Genomic DNA, 24,942 nt, shown 5'->3' with positions numbered 1-24,942 from the left:
AGAGCATGGTGTTTGCAACGCCAGGGTTGTGGGTTCGATTCCCACGGAGGACCAGTACGGGGGGGGGATTTTTTTTTTTTATGAAATGTATGCATTCACTACTGTAAGTCGCTCTGGATAAGAGCGTCTGCTAAATGACTAAAATGTAAATGTAAAATGGGCAATGATGACGACATAGCCTTACACATTCTCCAGGAAGTGTTCCATTGTGGTCGGAGCTCCAGTCAATGTAATCACTCAACCCAATGGCTTTCAATGCACTGAACGGAACCAACGATATCATGGTATACTGGTGTCTACTCCTGAGATCTGAAAGGGTTTGACAGGTCTGAGTTATATGGCAAACAAAATGAACCCAACCAATGAGAAGGCAACATGAAGCAATTAACATATTGCTTGAACCAATCCAATCCTTTCAGATCTACAGGAGTGCCTAGGGGGATAGGGATCCATGTGAACTGCTTGGTCTCTTCAATGTCGTCATATTTGTCCCGTCTCATTGTAGGGTTAAGAATAGTGTGCGTGAAGGTGGTGGAGATTGCCATGACAACGTGGTGCTGTTTTAATCTGTGATTGTGTGAGAACGAGGAAGAGCACACGCTGATAATCCTCTTGTTAATAAATCCTTGGCCTGATGTCTTTATCGTTATGTGGGCGACATGTGACTGCTAGCAAACGTTACAGGAGGGTGGGCAGCAGTTTTGCATATGCATCCTGATCAGGCCTATAAATCTGCCAATGGCCATAATTAACATTTTATGTTTTCAAGATTGTGATTTCACTTACCGTTTTTAATTTTGACTGATTGTGAGAATCTGTCCCCAGCAGAATCTGTCTCCAACATTGCAAACATCTTGTATCCCTCGCAATAAATATCAAGCCTTGACAGAATCTGTCGTCACCTTCTAAGGCATTGTGTCTTGATGTGGAAGGCCATCTCAAGTACAGTACATAATGATTACATGCACTGACTGTACAACAACAGTTTTTCTTTCCTCTGACCATGACCTTGTTGTCATCCAAAGCCAGTACAACTCTATCATTAATAGAGGTATTGCACTCTGGAATTTTTCAGCTTTGGCTGTTATGTCATTCTCCTGTATGTTTACTCAGATTCACATGTTTGAGTCACACAGAGGCTCGTACTGGATGACGCTCACTGTGTGTGTGTGTGTGTTTAGATGGAGAGCTGTACACTGGGACGGTAGCGGACTACATGGGAAACCGACCGGTCATCTCCCGCCACCTCAGCGAGGGCGGCCATGTTGATCTGAAGCTGGACGACACTTTGGGCTGGCTGGAGGGTACGTGTCTGCAACAAACTACTCATGATGTATTACACACACACCCCCAAGGCTCTTACATATATTGGATATTTAGCAATACGTGACAGAGGGAGAAATACCTACAAGTAACTTTTTCCACATAAATCACAACTAAAAGGAAATGTACATTTTGACTTCTGTATTCAAACTGGTATTTTAAAGCACTCGATTTTTTTTTAAGGAAATCGTTGAATGATAAGTAATTTGGTGTTGGTTAAGCCTCCTAAACAATACGTCTGGAATACTTTCCAATGATTCCTTCGTTAATTAATTTGCCTAACCAGCTGTCAGAAACGCACTTATCTCTCAATTAGTCTAGCCAATTGTTCAATCTTTTTCTCCAGATCCCACTTTCATCAGCTCCAACTTTGTCCCCAGCGAAGAGAAGATCTATTTCTTCTTCAGCGAGGTGGGCCGGGAGTACGACTTCATTGACAAGTTCACTGTATCTCGCATCGCCCAAGTCTGCACGGTAAGACTCTAAGAGATGCATTATTGTGTGTTTGTAAATCATTGATTGTGTGGTTGTATGCCTGCTTGTGTGCGGAATGCGTGTTAATGGTAATCCATTCAACCATTTCCTGTCTGTCCCAGAGTGACGTTGGAGGCCAGCGTACCCTGCAGCGACGCTGGACCACCTTCGCCAAAGCCCAGCTCCTGTGTCAGTCTGACAACGAGCTGCCCTACAACGTCATCCAGGACATCGTCACCCTCCCGCCACCTGAGGGCGCCCCAGTGGACGACACCCTCTTCTTCGGCATCTTCAGCTCTCAGTGGTCAGTAGTTTACACATTCTATACGCTGTGAATGGGATGAAGTCATCTGTTGACAGTCTCCCGTAGGAATGGCAACTGTTTCTTGTTAGCAGGTCTTAATGATATGTACAGGTCTCAGTCACCAGATCTCAACCCAATTGAACACTCATGGGAACCAGTAGCGGTGCGTGGGTAAAATCACAAAGCCAGATTACAACCTATGTGTTGTGATAATTGTGTTTCCTCTATAACCTGTTAGTTCATATACCTTAAGTAAATTCAACCACCTTAAGTAAATTCAACCACATCTTCGTTTCATCACAAAACCGGAGAGCAACCTCTGTCTGGTGAAGTCCACACAGCATATTGTATATAACAAACAGTTACATGACCTACAGCATGGTCGAGTAAGTTAATGTTTCCAACATTTTCAGACTACTAAACATCTATTGATTTAGAACCGTGGAGAGTTACCGCAAGTCACAAAGAAAACAGGAGCTGCCTCCACTATTCCAGCACCATTTCAACTTCAACATTTTAACTTCATCAAATCACCTCTCAGTCTAATACAGTGACAACTAAAAGATACCAAAAACAATTCAGTCCAATCAACAAAAGCTAAATAGGATGTGGCTGTCCATGGTTCAGATGTCTTTCTCTGTGTGTGGGTATTGAACTTCCATCTTCTCAGGCCAGGGGTACAATGTATTAATTAATGGTTGGATCAGAATCACCATTATAATCATTGGCCAGTACGGAGAATTAAGTAAACCCACAAGTCCAAATCCATGGCGATTTAGGATAGGGACAATTTTAGCTAGCTAGATAACCACTGGAGAACAACAACACAATGAGATGCAACAATTCAAGTTGTTTTTGTCAATGAGGTATGCTCTCAATGCGATTTGATAGGAGTGACGCCAAATCCAAACTGGACCCCCCCCCCACTTTATTTTTGTTATTTTTTTATATATTCAGCCTTAAGGAAATTATGAAACGTAGAGAGATGAAATACATTTGTTTTTTTTCTTAATACTTTTTGGGGGGAAGCGTGGCTTCACTTGGCATTCATGAATGCATGCCACTGATGGGAACATTTTCTGGAGCGGCACCTGGTATAGCGTTTTCCTCCACCGTAAAAAAACCCCACCAAATGATGGAATTTCTTGTGGAAGAATGGTGTTGCATCCCTCCAATAGAGTTCCAATGGAGTTCCACTAGTAGCATCTATGCCAATGTGGATTGAAGCTGTTCTGCCTCGTGGTTGCCCAACGCCCTATTAAGACACTTACGTTGGTGTTTCCTTTATTTTGGCAGTTACCTGTACCTTGCTAGTTCAGTATTAAACTCCAAATTTTATTTGAATCCCTGAAAAACATTTGTCAATTATGTGTGTCGAGGGTTTTGAAACAAGGAGTGCATTTCAGAAGGGTGTTCAAGTTTTTACAAATTTAGGTGCTACCAGATTGTTGCATGGTTGTGACCGCAAGTGTCTTTGATGTTTGTGCACTACAAGGTCGGTGAACTCGGGGCAGTCGGCAGTGTGCGCGTTCCGCCTGGGCGACATCAAAGCGGTTTTCGCAGGCAACTACAAGGTCCTGAATCGGGACACGCTTCGGTGGAGCATGCGGGTTCAGGAGAAGGTCGCCAACCCGGGAGAGGTAAGCGGTGTCCCCGTCTCGAATGACAGAGATCCCCAGATGGTTAGCAGAAATAAATTGGCTTGTTAGCTAATTTTGACTTCTTCTAAGAAGTTGGATAAAAGGAAAATATACATAAGTTAAAAAAACTTCTCTAGACAAAACAATGCTGGGAGAATGCCTTGTTTAACCTTGCCTAGGTAAATGTTAGTTCAGTTTCTGATTTGTCTTGGATTCCTTGACATATTGTGTTGTCTCCCTATGTTGTATTGGATTGAGGATTAAATCAGCCATGCCTTACATCAGTGGTATTCAAATGTAAAACATTTATCAGAGTACAGATTATTGTATGGGAGTGCATTTCAGAAGGGTGTTCAAGTTTTTACAAATTTAGCTGCTACCAGAATCTTAATTTTTTTGAGATACAATTTTATTGAGTAAATTTATTTATTGGTTTCTTTTCATTTTGATGAAGAGATGAAGATGCAATTAATTGAAGGTTATTTGTTGTTGTAAAAATCTAAATTTACAGATTTGAAAGTTGTCATTATATTTGGGATGGGGGGGAAAATTGAGTTCCCAATAATCCTGGTGGAAAAAATGGGGTCCCTGTTGAAAAAGTTTGAAAACCACTGCCTTAGATCATAAGCATGGCCTTGTTTGATGTTCAGTCAGAATAGACTTCCACGTATTGGAATAATACATGTGATATTGGAGTTTTAAGACTTTGGAGTCTTCTTTATTCAAAGTTTTTTCTTTTCTTCAAACTCCTTAACATAATTGTTATGGATGAATCCCACACCAGCCAATTGGCACACAGCTGGATGTTTCTCAATAGCGATGCCTGGCTCAATCCCATTTGTCTCTCCCTCGTCTCAGTGTGGCCTGCACAATGCCTCAGACAACACCCTTCGCTTTGTCAAAGAGAACTTCCTCGCGGACGACAGCGTACACCCTGTGGGGCGGAGCCTGACCATGGTGTCACCTGACCAGCGCTACAGCCATGTGGTCACCCAGAGAGTTCAGGCCGCCAATGGCAAGGACTTCACCGTTCTCTTCCTGCTCACAGGTTCTGGACATGTATTTAACTCGGTGTGGCTGGCAATTGAACTGGAATCGGCCTAAATATGACTATTACTCAGAACATGTATGCATGTGCACACCATTACCGTGTTAGTCATTTCTTTCAAACGCTTGCTTTCAGAATCGGGCTACCTCCACAAAGCAGTGCTGCTGGAGAAGGGTGCACACATCATTGAGGAGATCCAGGTCTTCGAGCAGCCTCAGCCCGTGAAGAACCTCCTGCTTTCCATATCAAAGGTACCGTTCTAGTCATTAGGTATTCTCCATCTCAAGTTGAGTACTCATTCCACTTTACCCTCGCCTCGCTGTCACATCAAATTTTAATTCAGAACCTGCTGGCACTTAACTTTAGTGCTTCAACCGTACATGATGCAAACTGTGAATCCCCCTGTCGCCAAAGCTCTCAGATGTTTCCTTTAGATTAACTGCCCCTGTCATCTCTTCCCTCAACCTTCCCCACAACCAGACATCTGGTCACCTCATGCGTGACGGCCTTGTCAGTTCCTTTTACAGCGAGGCAAGCACTTGCTCGCCCCTGAGGAACAGATCACATTAAAGTATAACACAGTGAACCACGCGACAGTGGAGAGAGTTTCACGCTAGATCTTTGCGTGATGCATATGGTGGGGCAGGCAGGCTGGCCCTGGTGAGGGGTCAGTGTGTGTAGGCGCTGGGTTCATCTGCTCTCTAACCTCACCAGCATGCCCAGAGGTCTCGACCAATCACGTCACATCTGCTGTAGACTGACAGATGGACATGGCCTGTGGAGTCCGTGTCACTTGCTGGCTTCATGCCGTCTGTGAAGTGCGAGGTGGTTGGTTAGCACGGAATAGACACAAAGTCAATTGCACATGCAGAAACTCTGTGAAACATTTGTATTACCACTGCATATAATATTTCTAAGTTTATCCAACAGCCTTCACACATAATGAAATACCAATGACGAATACAAATTGTTGAATTTTTGGGACCGTTGAACTATTAAGTGTACACTGAACACCATAGTGTAGGCTAAAGTAACAGAAGTTAAGGTTTTGCAGGACTATGTGTCCGAGGCAGCATGACAGTAGAGAAGGCCATGGTTTTAGCCCTGATAAGCCCTCTCTCTCGGATCTGCTGCACGAGAGCGAGCGAGTGAAATAAGCTGGCAAGCTGTCTGTATGGGGTGTGTATTTCACAACGCAGCTCTCCAGTGTGACAAATGTATTAAAGGTGTGCACAGTTCATTTTAGTTCTGGTTCAGTATGGCTGGCCGTAGAACTCAAGTTATTTAGGACATCATGTCAAGTAAGGTCACACCATGTCGCAGAGAATCTTTGTTCTCTGACTGAACTAAAATATGGTCATTTAGCGGACACTTTTATCCAAAGCAACTATCAGTTGAAGGGGTTATATTCAGTACGTGACCCATACCCCATACCCACAACCCCAGTGTTGAGAGCGCCTTGGTTTAACCAAGATGGTCAAGATTAGTTTCAATTCATTATTCTCGTAATTACTACCCAATCATCAGTTTGTGCCATTGGTCATTAAGTGTATGCTAATGCTAACATGGTTCTGTCCTTATCGCCCATGTACAGTAACATTAGCGAATTAGCACTAACGCTATCCTTCACCCCCACAGGGTGTGGTGTTTGTGGGCTCATCAGAAGGCGTGGTGAGGGTCCCGGCCTCCAACTGCTCCTACTACTGGAGCTGTGCCGAGTGTGTGCTGTCCCGGGATCCTTTCTGTGGCTGGGACCCCTCCGTCAAAGTCTGTACCCACGCCAACAGCATCCAGGACAACGTGTGAGTGTCACACCCCATCATGTTACATTACAGCCACTCCACCCAGCAGGCACAACACCCATAGAATGGATTTATAGAATGTACCATGGCAAGTATAATATGATACTTGCATAGAGCTGGGTGTTAAAAATTACTTTTGGAACAAGGCCATTGCATTTGATTTTGTGGAATTGATTTATTTCCTTCAGGGCTGTATTCCCTGCACAGATGAGACTATTCCTCAACTAAAAAGCACTTTAAATGGATAATATCCATTGAACATGCTTCTTAGTATAGGAGTAGGCTTAATGTGTCCCTTAAACTGGCCCATAATATTTATGAATAAACAGAATAACAGTTAATGGGTATATATTTAGGGTGTAGGTAGAGTACATACTTTTATTGGGTCCTTATTTATTTTTATATTTTTTTAATTTTACATTATAGAGCCCTTTGCACTCTCCGAGAAGTTTAGTTGGTGCTTAAAACCTGTGAATTCAGAAAAGCAAAAAAGTGTGATGGGTCCGCACTCAAAGATGACGCATAAAGCTTACTTCATTTTTTTATATATATAAAAAATAATAATATTCACTGCATCAGGGATAGTGTACACAGACGTTTCGGCTTTGCAGCCTTCTTCAGTTTGTAGGTACAAATCTTTTTAATTCAAAAAAGATTTGTATGGCCTAACGAGTGGCGCAGCGGTTTAAGGCACTGCATCGCAGTGTTGCGGTGTCACTACAGCCTGGGGTTCGATCCCGGAGGGTGCAAGACTCGACCTTCACCTCCCCCGAGACCGTTGGGGAGTTGCAGCGATGAGACAAGATCGTAATCCCAATCTAAAAAATAATACAATAATTGGTACCTACACAGTGAAGAAGGCTGCAATGCCAAAACGTCTGTGTACGCTACACTATCCCTGATACAGGGAATAATGTATATATTTTTTTTTAAGTACGTTTTATGCATCATTATAGCGTTAACCAGAATGTAAACAGAAACTTTGCATGGACTGACACACAGAATAAATCACACAAACTCACACGTAAACAAATATACCCACACAAACTGAGTGTTTATCTCGTCTTCTACAGAGGCCAGGATGTGGAAGGAGGGAATGTGCAGGAGGCGTGTGCTTCGCCCATGCCCAAATTCAGATTTGGACTGAACAAAGGAAAAGCAGGTGAGAATCACACCATCTTCATACTTATCCTTATCCCGTCAGACTAGTATAGCTAGATAGTATAGTATTCATAGGTTGCACCAACATGGTGGTGCCCTAAAGTGGTGTTAAGCCCAGCCATTCTGGATGGAGGCTAACTACTATTTTGTCTAAATTACACTTTAGTGCCTGAAAATATGATGACATTTGCCAGTGTTATCATGTCGTCAAATGTACTTTAGTCAGATGACAATGTTGTCATTAGCTAGCAAAGTTTGTCAAAAATAGCTAACAATGCTAACATTAGCTAGCTAAAATCCGGTGGCCTCGATCCCCTCGATCTTAGCTAGCTAACTAGTGTTATACTGCATCTAAAGTCAATCTGGTGACAACAAAATGATGACAAAAGATTTTCCTACTAATTATTTGCCTCCTTATGAATGTCATAGTATTTCGAAGCCACCGTAATGCTCTTTTGATGAAATCTTAATCAGCGCTCATTGAGGATGCATTGAGTAGAATGCTCAGTCGGGCATCAATCCAGAACGAACATTCAGAACAATATTGTGACGAAACATGCAGTGTGTGTGTGCTCAAGCCTTTGCTTGTGGGCTAGCCGCTAGCTTAGCCGCCAACTGCCATAACTAGCATCCGGCTCAGTCGAAGCTTGGGCCTCAGTCAGTGACTCCTGATTTCTGTTAGACTCCTTTCCCGTAGGTGAGCTGGTGTCTGTGTCCCTGAATGAGGTGGTGCGACTGCAGTGCCCAGAGGCCTCGAGCCTGGCCCACCGCCACTGGGAGCGACCCAACAGCCGCCTCTCCCCAGACCTCTACCTGCAGCTGGAGGATGGAAGCCTGCACTTCCTGGCCACGCCCGCCACCCTGGGCCACTACCTGTGTCTCTCCACAGAGAACGGCTTCCAGCAGAACCTGGCCATCTACCAGGTAAAGCAGAAGAGCAGCCCCACCCCTCAGGCCGCTGCCCCTGGCATGATGACCACACGCCCCCAGAGCCCAGCCCTCCCCCCAACCACCCAGGCCGGTTCAGGAGGATGGCTCACTCCGCACTTGACTGGGCCCAAGCAGACCAAGCCAGAGCCCACCGCGCCAGCAAGGGAGACTCCGGTCACCACGAGGCGGACCAGCAGGAACTTTACTTTCTGGGTGGCGCAGTCGGGGGAGACTGAGACTGAGGCGGAGTGGCAGGGAGGGGAGAAGCTGCTGCTGGGGCAAACCTACCTGAAGGAGCTGGTGGTGGTGTCTGTACTGCTAGCGTGCTGCGTTAGTGTTCTGCTAACTATGGCGCTGTATAGCGTGAGGCAGCGCTGCCGCAGCAGGACGGCGCCCCAGACCAACACCCCAGGGAGGGACTCGGAGAGGGGCGGCCCTCAGGAGCGGGAGGCCCTTCGGGGCGGTCAGTCGCCATGCAGCAATGGCATGCGGAATGGGCAGATGGCACACAACGGCCAAGCCAACGGGGTTGTGTGCAACGGCACGCCGAGGGGCTCCAATGGGCATCTTCCCAACACCCCTATCTGAGCACAGTCAACCACATCTCACCCTAACTATTGACATACCATATCCACTCTACCTGAGAACAATGTAGCCTTTACATGGTCACTCTTGAGCCATGGGGTTTTACATGAACACGGCTAACTGCAGCACTGTGTGTGGACTGATGTGGTAACTCAACTAAATGGACACCGTTTTCTGGTACGATACCAGCCTTTGTGAATCAAAGGGCAGACCGATTAACATGACTCACTGCTCTTATATAATAAAGTGTATTATATTGTGCTGTAAATACTTTGGAGACGAGGTTCCATTTGACTAGACTGTTTATTTGTGTATTTAATGAAAGAGCCAAGAAAGCCGATTTATCGAATGTACATGAAGGACTGCATCACTACACTGCCACAACAACTGCCACTGCCGCTACACTGCCACAAAAAAAGAAAAGAAATGGCTCCTAAACAGGTTTCCTACCACTAACTATTAACTAACGTGTCCACTCAAATCACAGGCAGTGGATGCATATTGCGAGGAACACAAAAAACAGCCTTTTTTGTTCTAACAGTAATTTTGTAGCATCAGGTCTACATTGCTAAACCACTTCCTTTGTATGCAGCGCCATTGCGAAAGTTAACGGAGCACGTTGTATGGTACAATGTTCTATTGTTATTTATTTTGCTGGTTTATTTTTGTCGTTCTGTTGAATGTGCTGCCAATTTACTTTTCTTTTTTGTCTTTCACCCAAAACGCACATTTTTTTTGGAAATCCTGCGGTCTGTGAAGCCATGAGAACATGATGTTGATTTGACACTGTAGGGCTTATCTCTGCCAGAACAAACAAGATTATGCTGGTGTTTAGAGACCTTTTTTAGTTTTTATAATTTATGTTGTCAGCATATTAACTGGACAGAAATCCTCAAATCACTTCGAAAACTGTGATATTGCCAAAATTGCATTTTGAATGAAAACACGTTTTTTTTTTGCTAGACAGCTATTCAGAAACTGAAAGCAGATTATGAGAGAGTTGGTTCATTTTAAGCTGCTTTATATGACGATGAGAAAGACTAATAGTTATTAAACAAATACATGGTACTCCTTGTCTTCGGTACAGATCACAAACCACTTTTCTTTTTAAAATAAGTTTTGTCTTTATTTTTATACAATCGTATCTTACTGTTTCAATGTTGCAAATAAACTGTTCAATTTGTGCAAAAATAATATCTGTAATTTGTGTTGAATTAAGGCCTACTGCAGAAAATCCCAATTTACAGCATTTTAAAGCTTCACAGTAATATGTTATTAATGTAAGCTTAGTTGAGTAGGATTTAACAGAGAAAATGGCTCCAGGCTAATCTCCATATAAATTGGCCATTGTGCTGTGTTGTGAAACAGTTTTTCACAAAGATGTGATTCTCTGTCCCATAAATCTTCATAGTCAAAAGACCAACAATTGGGCAAAAGATCAGAATCTGGCTGCCTGTGTAAACGCAGCCATAGTACCATATGCCACACAGAAGGGCTTGTTTGAGAAATACATGTTGATGGCTTGCTACAATGGACTGGACTCGACATGATCAGATTGATTTTCATCAGTGTCTTGATGTAATATACTGAACTTCAAGTCAAATTATTATTAGTCACGTGCCGATTACAACAGGTGTAGAACTTAGAGTGAAATGCTTACTTACGAGCCCCTAACCAACAATGCAGTTTAAAAAAAATATGGATAAGAGATAAAAGTAACAAGTAATTAAAGAGCGGCAGTGAAATAACAATAGCGAGACTATATATGGGGGGTACCGATACAGAGTCAATGTGCGGGGCCACTGGTTATTTGAGGTAGTATGTACATGTAGGTAGAGTTATTAAAGAGGGGGGTCACTGCAAATAGTCTCGGTAGTCATTTGACTTGATGTTCAGGAGTCTTATGGCTTGGGGGTAGAAGCTATTTAGAAGCCTCTTGGACCTAGACTTGATGCTCCGGTACCGCTTGCAGTGCGGTAGCAGAGAGAACAGTCTATGACTAGGGTGGCTGGAGTCTTTGACAATGTTTAGGGCCTTCCTCTGACACCGCCTGGTATAGAGGTCCTGGATGGTAGGAAGCTTGCCCCAGTGATGTACTGGGCCGTACACACTACCCTCTGTAGTGCCTTGCGGTCGGAGGCCGAACATTTACCATACCAGGCAATGATGCAACCAGTGAGGATGCTCTCGATGGTGCAGCTGTAGAACCTTTTGAGGATCTGAGGATCCATGCCAAATCTTTTCAGTCTCCTGAGGGGGAATAGTTTTTGTCGTGCCCTCTTGACGACTGTCTTGGTGTGCTTGGACCATGTTAGTTTGTTGGTGATGTGGACGTCAAGGAACTTGACGCTCTCAACCTGCTCCACTACAGCCCCGTCGATGAGAATGGGGGCGTGCTCGGTCCTCCTTTTCCTGTAGTCCACAATCATCTCCTTTGTCTTGAACATGTTGAGGGAGAGGTTGTTGTCCTGGCACCACACGCCCAGGTCTCTGACCTCCCTATAGGTTGTCTTGTCGGTGATCAGACCTTCCACTGTTGTCATCGGCAAATTTAATGATGGTATTGGAGTTGTGCCTGGCTCTGCAGTCATGAGTGAACGGAGTACAGGAGAACAGGAACTTACTCCATATCCTGTAGATAGGTCATTTCTGACATTTTTGAATGTCACTTTAAAAATTCTCCCATTTGTCCACTGGGTGGCAACCACTTCACAGAAACAGCCACACAACTGATACAAGGTTAGCCAAAGATTTTTTTGTAACTAACCCAAGATAGACCAGAGCATGTCGTGTCCAATGGGAGTAAATTAATCATAGTGGGCAGAAGAAGCGAGGAGGTAGGCGGGGCCAAATGCTATGTGCATTCTAGCATTTATTTGCATATTTCTGTTAGGGAACTCCTACTCTGAAGTGCGCGTGTGCAATAACTCAATGTGCCCTTGCACCCCTAAACAATGCAGTTTTGTAAAACTTTGGCAAAGGGTAAAGTCTACAAAACGCAGTCCACTCTGTTTGTTACAGATTCTAGTTTTGCAAACAGAAAACTGTATGGCGATCAAATGTTTCATCGATGAGAAAATGAATCAGAATGTTGGCCAAAGTCCATCTCGCTCCGTCTTCTCCCACTGCTGGCCGGTGGGCTTCCTCTCATCACCATATTTGGTAGTGAGTAGAAACGCCAACCGGATGCTCCGGCAATGATTTTGCCCAATTTGTCACAAATGCGCTGACGAGGGAAAAAGTTTGATGTCAGGCTTGATTGAACAATATGCAGTAAATGTGCAGGATTGGTTGCAGTTGCGAGCCCTATTTTTGTAGCGCGTGATTGGTCGGTTTTAGTGGAAACGCAAACCGGATGCTTCACATTTATACATTATCTGTCTCATTGTTCTTTCTGTGGTTTAGCATTAGTCTTGGAATCTTGCCAATTATCACCAAGTTATTCAAACTAGATTTACAGTAGTAGGTAATATCCGGTAATCTGCAGCACTGACGTGATGCTTTAAACATTGTAATAATAATACTTAAAAAGAAGAGTACAGACACCAACAATTGATCGACTAAACTCACTCACTCTCACTAACAGACACACACACACACACACACACAGAAGACATCCTTAACTGGATTTGGCTGTATTTTCTCAGGGACATGAGGCCGAGGTGTGCCATCAATCTATTTCCCACATCTTAAATACCTGAAAATGGATTCTGTAGATTTACAGAGGAGACACAATTCACTGTGACCAAGTATTTTCAAATGTTAATGATAATTTCTGTTTATCTGCAGCAAAGCATCAGCCCACCCAAGGCCACTACGCAAGATTACTTAAGTCTAACCTGCTTTGAGGCTGTAACAAGCATATCCGCTGCTAGGCTCAAGTTTGCGGAGGGTGTCATCCGGATTGTGAATGGAAAAATTGATGAGGTGTTGACAGAATAAATCTAAGGGTAACCATTAAGTCTGGATTTTGTGAGGGCAAACCAAGTCCAAAAGAGTTTGAAGTACTGACCTGAAGGAGTATTCAGATTGTTAGCAACTTGACAGGGACTGTCCTTCAGAAAATGCTTGACATATTTCTGGAGAAATACATAGAGGATGGGCGCCATGGAGAAGAGTGTGAAAACCTTAAATATTACAAGGCAAGGGTACAACATGGACAATTTCAGTTTCCTTTGCAGAATGTGCAGTAAATCTATCTTGTTTCCTTGTGATCATTACAGTAATACCCTACATGTCCAACAGTATATGGACACCCATTCAAATTAGTTTATTTGGCTATTTCAGCCACACCCGCTGCTGACCTGTGTATAAAATCAAGCTAACAGCCATGCAATCTCCAAAGACAAACATTGGTAGTCAAATAGCCTGTACTGAGGAGCTCAGTGACTTTCAACGTGGCAACATCATAGGATGCCACCTTTCCAACAGGTCAGTTTGTGACATTTCTGCCCTGCTAGAGCTGCCCCGGTCACCTGTAAGTGCTGTTATTGTGAAGTGGAAACACCTAGGAGCAACAATGGCTCAGCCACGAAGTGCACAAGCCTAAGATCACCATGCGCAATGCAGAGCGTTGGCTGGAGTTGTGTAAAGTTCACCGCCATTGGACTCTGGAGCAGTGGAAACGCGTTCTCTGGGTGTGATGAATCACGCTTCGCCATCTGGCAGACTAACGGACGAATCTGGGTTTGGCAGATGTTAGGATAACGCTACCTGCCCCAATGCATAATGCCAACTGTTAAGTTTGGTGGAGGAGTAATAATGGGCCCCTTAGTTCCTGTGAAGGGAAATGTTAATGCTACAGCATACAATGACATTCTAGACGATTCTGTGCCTCCAACTTTGTGGCAACAGTTTGGGGAAAGCCCTTTCCTGTTTCAGCATGACAATGCCCCCGTGCACAAATCGAGGTCCATACAGAAATGGTTTCTTGAGATTGGTGTAGAAGAACTTGACTGGCTTGCGCAGAGCACTGACCTCAACCCCATCGAACACCTTTGTAATAAATTGGAATGATGCTCTTGTGGCTGAATGGTAAGTCTCCACAGCAATGTTCCAACATCTAGTGGGGGAAAAAAATCTTCCCAGAAGATTGGAGGCTGTTATAGCAACAAAGGGGGGACCAACTCCCTATTAATGCACAGGGTTTTGGAATGAGATATTCGACGAGCAGGTGTCCACATACTTTTGGCCATGTAGTGTACATCAAAGAACATTGAGTGAAAACATAGAATCCATTTGTATGTGAAAAACTAGTTATTTTAAAAATATACAATTGTTATGTCACCATTTTATTGTGATGGTTAAACATGAGGTTCAAGTCAGTAAGTTGGATATATTCAATATCAATCTGTCAAACTAGCCTACTACAATTAGCAGAGTATGAAATGAACAAGTCACAAACTGGGCAAATTGTGTGGGGACAGCTTCCAGTGCTGAATGGTCAATAACATTAAAACCGCATTCAATTGAATTGAAATAACATTAAATAGAAGGATCACAATGGAAATAAGACTTCAGGCTTTATTGTGTTTTATTAATTCTAATTTAATGTATTTATTGTACACATGCCAGCACCTCTGCGTCTACACTGAATTGGAATTTATTTGGGGGAAAGTTCAAATTACACCTTTTTGGATTCATCATATGGCTATATCCTTGCCAGACTTTAGTAACAAACTTGACATACAGCCACACACTTGACTAATTTAAATCAATGGAAAAATGTAAAGTGTTTCTGTCATTCCATGAATGAGTTAAATGGGTTATCCTATGAGTTTGACTGCTGCTGTAGTTATATTGTATAGACTTGACCTCTAGCAGTTGTTGTTTCTGTTGGACACTAGGATACTGATTTGACTAAAGAAATGACGAAAGGAGCTTCAGCTATTTAGTTCTGCAATCCCTCCTGTGAACAGGGACATATTCGGAGGTGCTAAAACATCAAGCTGTCATAATAACCACAATAACCTTTTAATAGGATAACATTGTATATCATTTTAATCCACTCACATCCATGACTATTCACATGTACTTCTCCATTTTGCTTGTTTGAAGATGAACAATTGCACTTATTGATCATAACATCTCCAGAAGTTAGTTTTTGCACATTCAAAACAATTCTGGGAATAATTGTACATATATATCTGGCAGACCTGGATCATTTGGTTGTGTATTCTTCATCACAATTTACATTTTAAGATATCATTGTGGATACTACAATTATATTTCATATAGGTATGGTCAGGCGAAATGTATCCAATAAGTTGTTTAGTGGCTATATTGGAAAAAGGCTTTTGTGGGGTTAATGTATGTAAGTCTTTTTAAAAACCTGTTCTAGCTGTGTGTGCAATTTGGTCCTTCTATCACTAAAGTTACAATTCAAAAACGTAGTTGCCCCCACAACATGGAATTCTATGTCTACGTTTCCAACATTCTAATGTCAATGGCACAATTTGGGAGATTTTTCAACAATAGTTGTAGCTCGTGCATTCAAAGTTTGTTATGTTATATATATATCATTCGAAAGGCAATTTCATGACCTTTCAGAAGTACTTGTCAAACACAGTTTAACATGTATCAGGTATTGTGATATGTACCCTAGAGGTCAAAGTTCTGTTGAACTGAACATTCCTGAAAATGTGTCTGATGGATAGCTGTGAATCTAAGCATTCCATTTATGATTGAATTATATAACTTGTTTTATACTGACAATGTTTGTCATAGGGTAAAAGTCCTATCGGAAAAATGAATGGGATGGCGGGTGAAAGAAAAAGAGAGAACAGAAAACTCCCAAATTTGGGGGGGCTGACTCATGGGCTCGGGGTCATTAATAGTAGTCTTAGTCAGTTTTTGACTTGGGCGTCTGCAGGTGATTTCGTTTGGCTGTCATTCCTCATTCACCCGACAGTGGCACAGATTCATCACTCCACCCGTACGATAGATGGCGGTAGAGATCCAGTAAACTAATTACAACCCCTAAAGAAGTAGTAGGGGTCAAAGTGGAACGATTTATGCATGTGACATTGAAAACGAGAAGGGGTAAATGCAATTTTCTGATTGATAATTTGGAAATGTATGTTATATGCATTGGCTTGCTATCTATTTTAGTTGCGTTTTCTGGATTGTGGAGGCTATTGACTTTCAAGCTTCCTTGAATCCTCGTCATGCGTCTCTCTTTTCAAGCTAACTAACGTTAGCTAACTGTCAACAAAATGTCACAACAATTAGCGACATTGCTAGCGCTAGTTTTTTCGGGTTAGCTACTAAAATGAAGCTAACTAGCTACATATACGCTTGCCAACGTACTACTAACCAGAAAATAGCAGGTGTGTTTTGCTATAGCCAGAAGAACGATTACCATTCTAGCTAGCATAGCCAATGTTATCCAGCATCTAACTGACCAGTGATGATAATGATGGCTCTGTCAATGTCAGTGTTGCATTTGTGTCAATAAAACATAATGAAAATGCACAGTTATTCACACAGTGTATACTTAAAAATAATGTGTCTATTTTATAATCAACTTTACATCACAGGAGAATTTGCTGATCAGCACATTTCATCTTATGTATCCAGCAAGCTATCTATACTGTCAGTATCATAGAGATCCTAATTATACGGTCACTACACTGTATGGGCATCCATAATTACGCTGTTGAGTAGTAAATGTTGAAAGATAATGACTTCTCTTTGTCTCCCTTTGATTTTTAGAAACCACACACACCAATTAAGTAAAATTCTTTTTTTAATTTTTTTTTCTCCAGGAAAATGCGATTAACAGCCATACTGTCGATGGCCGCTAAGGCTGCCTTCCCTAAAGACTACCGCTACGGCACCAGTCGGCCATGGACCATAGCTGCCAAGAGACTGAACCCACCGGGCAAGAAGAGACGAAAGGTGTTCATTGAGCCCATAGCTTATGAGGACTGGTCTGTTTTCAAAGGGGACACAGTAAGTGGTCATGCCAAAAGGACAATGAAGATTTTTAGATATGGAATATTTAAGCAATAAGGCACGAGGGGGTGTGGTATATGGCCAATATACCACGGCTATGGGCTGTTCTTATGCCCGATGCAGCAGAGTGCCTGGATACAGCTCTTAGCCGTGGTATATTGGCCATATACCACAAACTTTATAATTTCTAATAATAAATATTATACACTGAAAATGTTATGCTTCCCTCTAAACACTGGTATTGCAGTTTTGCCTAATTCCTTTGCAGAGATACCAGTTATTAGACACAAAAAAACTGTTAGGCAAACCATTGAGTTGATCAATTCCTTGCTATAAAAGCAACGCATGGAAGGTGACGATAATGAGATGTAGGACTGAAAAGGGAGTGTCACTGTTAAGGTTTATTCAGCCATTAGCCTAATGTTTTGATGCTTTGATATTCTAAACTGGTGTTCCACCTTGACCAGGTTGAGATTCTCTCTGGGAAAGACAAAGGAAAGCAGGGCAAAGTGGCCCAGGTCTTCAGACACAGAAACTGGGTCATCCTGGACGGGCTGAACACGGTAAGAATCCTAGTCATCGTTGTAAGAGGGGATATGTTTGCAACATAACAGAGAAGACATTCATGCACTACATTCAGTATAAACACCCAACAATTGTATCCTATTTTGTATACATACTGTATAACCCACTTGATATAGTGCCAGCTATGGTGGTTGTTGCGTAGTCACCTATTTATTTTATTTTTGCATTTTAGAAAACTGTCCCTACTACCAATGAGGAGCTTCATAAATGCTTGATGGGCTTCCTTCTAAATGTTTTATCATACCAGTTTCTAGTGCGCTGTCTTTGAATCTGGGTAGCCTTCTCAATGGCTTCACAGGCCAAGCTACAGTTGCAAAGACCAAGCTACAGTTGCAAAAGCCAGGGCCCGGTTTCATCGCTGGAACCATAGGATCATTTTTTAAGAGCAACTCACGAACTAGACTTAATGCCATCCAGCAATTTATTTTGCTACCATCATTAGTGAATTTAGTGAGAATCCATTGTCATGTTTTGGACTATGATGATAAACAAGTATGGTATGTTTCTGTTAACAAATACTGTATTTTTGATGTTGAACCCCACTTTATATTATTTAAAAAGAATATGGCCCTTTTTAGGCTGCGTTACAAACGATGGACATTGATTTCAACAGCAATTGAAGTTCTGTTATCTCTGCAATGTTTGAATAGATTAAATGAACACAGTATTTCTCAATTGTAGCATTTCAGGTACATTGGGAAAAGTGCAGATTACCGGGGGACCTATATTGCCAGCGAGGCCCCCCTTCTAATCCGAGACATCTCACTTGTTGACCCTACTGACAGGTGAGTCCCAGTGCATTATGGGGAGGTCCAGATTCTAACATTTGTCTAAGCCCATGATCACCAAACCTGTTTCTAGATAGTTGCTGGGTGTGCAGGCTTTGGTAACAGCCCAATACTGAAACAACTCATTCAGTTAACCAGGGCTTCAGTGGAAAAGTATCATGGTATTCAAACCTTTACCACAGGGTGGTGCAGAAAACACCCATGCAAAAAAGAAGTGGAACAATAGCCTGCTCACCCAGTAGCTATCTAGAACCAGGGTTTGTGTCCATGCTCAGAGTTTAGTTTTGGATTTAGTTTAGATTTTCAGTAGATTTTATGTGCAGGGCTTGGATTTAATGGTGCAATAAGTAGGATTTTTGTGCACAGATGAACCCACATTTCTATTGTATTTAAATAGTTTATGATTAGTGAATGCTTTGACTTGAACACTGACTGATCTTGACCACTTCAGTCCTGAGTTTAATACCAAACCCGACTCCTGTCTGTTGCTCCAACAGGAAACCGACCGAGGTGGAGTGGAGGTTCACAGAGGAGGGGGAGAAGGTGCGCGTCTCCCTCAGGACGGGCCGCATTGTCCCCAAACCAGTGTTCCAGCGCAGAGACGGCATCGTACCGCAGCAGTGGAAGGGTGAGTCTGCATTTGGGGAGGGAGGAACAGAGGCTAGAGGACGGGCAAAGAAATCTAGATGGATTGAGGTCGAGAGGGAGCTTTTGTGAATGAGAGTCAAGCTTGTCAAAAATTTGGGTGAAGATGAGTGAGTGGAAAAGCAGGACACAAGCTGGTCTGGGTGATGTATAAGGAACGCTTTTATTTGTTTAAAGCGGTAATCAGCATTTGAAACAATAACAAAGCTTAGTCCCCGCCACTGTTTTGGTAAAAGCTGAGGGATGGGACTGTAGAAATGTAACCACTCAAATTTATTCACAGAGTTATGGATGCAAACTGTCCATGATATCAACATTCCAGTTTAAAAAAAATGTTTTTATGTAAATGTTTGTTCACATTTACTTTGTTTACAAACATTGGAGTAAAACAAGCCCACCTTTTGGGTTCTGATAGGGTATGACAGTTGAACTAAGCTCATGAGGCATTAATAAGTTCTATTTTCAAGAATCAATGGGACTTATCATTAATTTATGAGTTGAAAAAATTTGGGAGCAACTTCAGATTGCCCCTTTAAAGGACCAATGCAGCTATTTTTATCTCCGTGTCAGATCATTTATGAGTAACAATTAAGTAACTTACTGTAATGATTTTCAATTAAAATTCTGAGCAAAGAGCAATTTCTCAAGAAAGAATTTTGCTAGGAATGTTTGGGAGTGATCTGAGTGGGAAGGGGAAAACTGAAAACTAGCCGTTGTTGGCAGAGAGGTCTTTCTTATTGGTCTATTAACTAATTTACCAAAACTCCGTCCCGGCAAAACAGGTTGAAATTGCAGGCGGTCTTTTCAAACCACTCTAGAGTGGAAATATATATAACACACAGGATAAATCACATTTTGGCCGGCGCTGGGCCTTTAACATATACCCCCTTGTGAAATCAACAGGCTGGCCATAACTCCACCCATGAAAAACCTACTAATTAGAATGTCCTGTATAGATTGTATTTTCAACCAGCAACTATCAGAAAAGAACACTGATAAAAAACAAATATATATATATATATATATATACAGTGTTATTTTCATCGGCTGTTATTACACAATAAAACACAGGAAAACTTAATTTCGACTCCACTGGGCCTTCAATTCTCCGCAAATTTTATCAATTACCGCATAAAACAGTAAAATCATCGCAATATCACAAAAAAGTGACCAATCACACACTACGAAAACAGGGCTCGCCGTTTAAACCAATCGCTCACATTTACTGCATAATATGGTTCAATCAAGCCAACAAACGTTTTCCTTCGTCAGCGCATTTTCGTAACAGTCAATAACAAAACAATTACTAGGGTGATGTGTACCATATTATAGGCTGGAAGTTAGGTGAGTTGGGTCAGCTACATGCTCTGTACTTAGTGTAAGTATACCCTTTCTTCTGAATTGACCCCCCCCCCCTAATTTTGGAATCCCCTTATTGGTTGGTGTCTGCCATCCCAGACGGCCCCAAGGACACCAGTCCGGAGGACACCCTGGAGAAGACTTACACGCCCTCCCTCAAGACTCTGGAGGAGGAGGTGATGGACAAACTGGGCATCGAGGAACCCAGGAGGAACCGGAAGACCTACTGGTACTGAGAGGGAAGACCCTCTGGTGTCGGTGCCACACAGCCACGGGTTAGGTTGGGGCGTTGCATCCACAGTATCCCTACTGAATGCTCTTTATGGACCTACAGTAGGCCTATATCTGTGTATTAAAGAAATGTTCCACATCGCTCAGTCCAGATGGATATCAGTGGAAATGGGTTGAGTGAGTACAGTAACGTGATGGGAACCTTCATGTGCACATAGAAATGTAACTGTATTACAGGTCCTCTGTCAGGCATAAATTCAGCAGAAGTCATTATTTATGATGCTTTCAGAGTTTGTCTCAAATGTTTTGGTTTGTTTTTATCATAAATAAATGTCTAAGGAATCTACAATCCTGTTCTTGATTTGACTTTGAGTTTTCCTAGATAGTGGGAGATAAAAATGAACAACAGAAGTAATCCTAATGTTTCTGTACTACAAATTGAGCAGGTACATGCTGTAAATACTACATCTGCATTTGTTATAGAATTGGCTACTTTAGTTATCCATTCAGATGTTGAACAAGTGGTCTTGTCAAAGCATCCCTAAGTGAACTTATGTCTGAGACTTGGATGAATATGTGTAAAGCTGACGTCTCGTGTCACCAAAACTGCACAATCAGCAACAAGTTCAAGCTTTTTAAACAGGTTTTTACTTTGCAGGACAGAACTTGGCTTTTGAGGGACATTTTGACAAATAGAGAGCTCAGAATTTGACAGACGAGCTGAAATCAGAGTTAAGGAGAAAGACGTCTAGGCTCTAAAGTTCGAGCTGCAGTAAACGCAGTGCCAGGAAAAAGAATTAGCTGCCAGCCTCTCTTGTAAAAGGGTTTGGGAAGATGAAGTAGAAAATACCGTAAGTCATTACTCATCTTGGGAAAGCTCACCGCCACTTTGGCCATTTATATGTTAAAATTAGTTATATTATACTACTTGGGCCAGGGTGTAATAATGCCATTTTAAGCTTTAAGACAAATGTCTGGGTCTCTTTTCAATCCATCTGAAGGAAAGAGGCGAAGGACCAAGTAATGGACATAGTCCAGAAGGAAATCCCTAGCAAGGGAGTGGCGAGGAGCGGGACGTATTCTCAATAGGACCACACTCACCTCATTTGATTATGGTGCGTCGTTTTATATGCCCAGTCACCTCATTTGACTCTGTTGAAAGCTGGATATGTGACATTCAAACTTTTACCAGAGGGTGGTGTACAAAGTACTCATACAGGTTTTATATGATGGTCAAGAAGGGAAAAGCCCACCCCCAAAAAACAACAATACTGATGTACTGAACACTCCATGATTTAGAATTGATTCATCTTTACATTTTATTTTACCGAAGTGTAATAATATTCTGTCGGTCAATAGTGGAAAACCTACAGCTGTCCTTAGTCAACTGAAAAGCAATCATCGTAAATCAGTTTTTTTTGTCACTGTGACATCCTGCTTGTTCATTTGCATCATTTTTAAATAGCAGCTGCAAAGGTGTAATGTAATATGGATGCATCCATTTCTTCAATTTATACTGTCCATCCAGTTGATGCTTAGATTAGCTGATGCTCCCTGGTGATAAAATGACGCCGACAGATAGCAACTTTGCAGTATTTTTTTTTATTTTTATGTGTTATAGCTTACATTATTAGCCCATCATTTTGGGGGGATTATTACATACAACTGGAACTAACTTTTGGGTATCAGAGCGGCGGTAACTCACCAGCATTACGACCGGGAATACGACTTTCCTGAATTTGATCATTTGTTCGTACCCCCCAGGGCAATAGAACTGATTCCAGAGGCTGCTCCAAAACACCGCCGGTGGAGGAGAGGGATTCGGAGTCCGACTCAGGAGGCGCGCACACCACCCACCGCTTCTGAGTATATTACTCGCAAATGTTCAGTCTCTGGATAATAAAGTTGACGAGCTCAGTGTAAGGATCTCCTTCCAGAGAAACATCAGGGATTGTAACATAGCCATGTTTCCGTGAAACAGAGTCTCTCGGGATATACTCTCTGAGTCCGTACAGCCAGTTGGGTTCTCAGTTCATCGTGCAGACAGGAATAAAGATCTCTCTGGGAAGAAGACGGGCAGGTTGTATGTTTCATGATTAACTACTCATGGTGTGATTGTGATAGCATACAGAAACTCAAGTCCTTTTGTTCACCCGACCTGGAATACCTCACAATCAAATGCCAACCGTATTACCTCCCAAGAGAATTCTCTTCAGTTATAGTCACAGCTGTGTATATTCCCCCTCAAGCCGATACCACGACGGCCCTCAAGGAACTACACTGGACTTTATGCAAACTGGAAACCACGTATCCCGTGGCCGCATTTATTGTAGCCGGGGATTTTAACAAAGCTAATCTGAGGAAAACGTTACCGAAGTTCTTCCTCACAAACTTTTACAGATGCACAATTGAGAGCATCCTGTCGGGCTGTATCACCGCCTGGTACGGCATCTTCACTGCCCTCAACTGCAGGGCTCTCCAGAAGGTGGTGGTGTCTGCCCAACGCATCACCGGGGGTAAACTACCTGCCCTCCAGGACACCTACAGCACCCAATGTCACAGGAAGGCCTAAAATATCAAGGATAACAACCACCCGAGCCACTGCCTGTTCATCCCGCTATCATCCAGAAGTCGAGGTCAGTACAGGTGCATCAAAGCTGGGACCGAAAGACTGAAAAATAGTCTCTATCTTAAGGCCATCAGACTGTTAAATAGGCATCAATAGCATGTTAGAGGCTCCTGCTCTATATACGTAGACTTGAAATCACTGGCCACTTTAATAATGGAACACTAGTCACTTTAATAATGTTTACATATTTTGCATTACTCATCTGATGTACAGTGGGGGGAAAAAGTATTTGATCCCCTGCTGATTTTGTACATTTGTCCACTGATAAAGAAAGGATCAGTATATAATTTTAATGGTAGGTTTATTTGAACAGTGAGAGACAGAATAACAACAAAATAATCCAGAAAAACGCATGTCAAAAAATGTTATTAATTGATTTGCATTTTAATGAGGAAAATAAGTATTTGACCCCCTCAATCAGAAAGATTTCTGGCTCCCAGGTGTCTTTTATACAGGTAACGAGCTGAGATTAGGAGCACACTCTTAAAGGGAGTGCTCCTAACCACAGCTTGTTACCTGTAAAAAAGACACCTGTCCACAGAAGCAATCAATCAATCAGATTCCAAACTCTCCACCATGGCCAAGACCAAAGAGCTCTCAACGGATGTCAGGGACAAGATTGTAGACTTACACACGGCTGGAATGGGCTACAAGACCATCGCCAAGCAGCTTGGTGAGAAGGTGACAACATTTGGTGCGATTATTCGCAAATGGAAGAAACACAAAAGAACTGTCAATATCCCTCGGCCTGGGGCTCCATGCAAGATCTCACCTCGTGGGGTTGCAATGATCATGAGAACGGTGAGGAACTACACGGGAGGATCTTGTCAATGATCTCAAGGCAGCTGGGACCATAGTCACCAAGAAAACAATTGGTAACACACTACGCCGTGAAGGACTGAAATCCTGCAGCGCCCGCAAGGTCCCCCTGCTCAAGAAAGCACATATACATGCCCGTCTGAAGTTTGCCAATGAACATCTGAATGATTCAGAGGACAACTGGTGAAAGTGTTGTGGTCAGATGAGACCAAAATGGAGCTCTTAGGCATCAACTCAACTCGCCGTGTTTGGAGGACGAGGAATGCTGCCTATGACCCCAAGAACACCATCTCCACCGTCAAACATGGAGGTGGAAACATTATGCTTTGGGGGTGTTTTTCTGCTAAGGGGACAGGACAACTTCACTGCATCAAAGGGACGATGGATGGGGTCATGTACTGTCAAATCTTGGGTAAGAACATCCTTCCCTCAGCCAGGCTCATTGAAAATGGGTCGTGGATGGGTATTCCAGCATGACAATGACCCAAAACACACGGCCAAGGCAACAAAGGAGTGGCTCAAGAAGAAGCACATTAAGGTCCTGGAGTGGCCTAGCCAGTCTCCAGACCTTAATCCCATAGAAAATCGTTGGAGGGAAAATCTGAAGGTTAGAGTTGCCAAACGTCAGCCTCGAAACCTTAACTTGGAGAAGATCTGCAAAGA

At 42.6% G+C, this 24,942-nt stretch overlaps 2 protein-coding genes across 10 annotated transcripts in view; both read left to right on the top strand.

The window, feature by feature from the left end:
• Nucleotides 1–10,461, top strand: part of LOC115175825 (semaphorin-4A-like) — a 49,194-nt gene extending 38,733 nt beyond the window's left edge. For 8 of the 9 annotated variants that reach the window (XM_029735365.1, XM_029735362.1, XM_029735364.1 and 5 more), the window contains 9 exons: nt 1,182–1,304; nt 1,670–1,797; nt 1,920–2,101; nt 3,597–3,741; nt 4,600–4,789; nt 4,925–5,040; nt 6,428–6,591; nt 7,665–7,753; nt 8,435–10,461. In XM_029735365.1, coding sequence (XP_029591225.1) covers nt 1,182–1,304; nt 1,670–1,797; nt 1,920–2,101; nt 3,597–3,741; nt 4,600–4,789; nt 4,925–5,040; nt 6,428–6,591; nt 7,665–7,753; nt 8,435–9,270 — 1,973 coding nt within the window. In that variant the 3' untranslated portion in view covers nt 9,271–10,461. The remainder of the gene's footprint in view (nt 1–1,181; nt 1,305–1,669; nt 1,798–1,919; nt 2,102–3,596; nt 3,742–4,599; nt 4,790–4,924; nt 5,041–6,427; nt 6,592–7,664; nt 7,754–8,434) is intronic. The other variant, XM_029735367.1, reaches the window with a different exon arrangement.
• Nucleotides 10,462–16,218: 5,757 nt separating this feature from the next.
• mrpl24 (mitochondrial ribosomal protein L24) lies at nt 16,219–21,180 on the top strand. The gene is made up of 6 exons (XM_029735358.1): nt 16,219–16,308; nt 17,034–17,220; nt 17,691–17,786; nt 18,490–18,593; nt 19,094–19,224; nt 20,700–21,180. The coding sequence occupies exons 2-6, from the start codon at nt 17,038–17,040 to the stop codon at nt 20,834–20,836; spliced, it is 651 nt and encodes a 216-aa protein (XP_029591218.1). The 5' UTR covers nt 16,219–16,308; nt 17,034–17,037; the 3' UTR covers nt 20,837–21,180.
• Nucleotides 21,181–24,942: the final 3,762 nt, after the last annotated feature.

The sequence above is a fragment of the Salmo trutta genome, chromosome 36 (genome assembly GCF_901001165.1).
Source record: "Salmo trutta chromosome 36, fSalTru1.1, whole genome shotgun sequence".
In the NCBI taxonomy this organism is placed as follows: Eukaryota; Metazoa; Chordata; class Actinopteri; order Salmoniformes; family Salmonidae; genus Salmo; species Salmo trutta.
This window is presented reverse-complemented; position numbering and strand designations above follow the sequence as displayed.

Bases quoted from the DNA above. Each gene is read 5' to 3' on its own strand.
- mrpl24 (XM_029735358.1), top strand. From the start codon at position 17,038: ATGCGATTAACAGCCATACTGTCGATGGCCGCTAAGGCTGCCTTCCCT. The intron at 17,787-18,489 runs GTAAGAATCCTA...TCTCAATTGTAG, and splicing joins TCCTGGACGGGCTGAACACG to CATTTCAGGTACATTGGGAA. The intron at 18,594-19,093 runs GTGAGTCCCAGT...TTGCTCCAACAG, and splicing joins CTTGTTGACCCTACTGACAG to GAAACCGACCGAGGTGGAGT.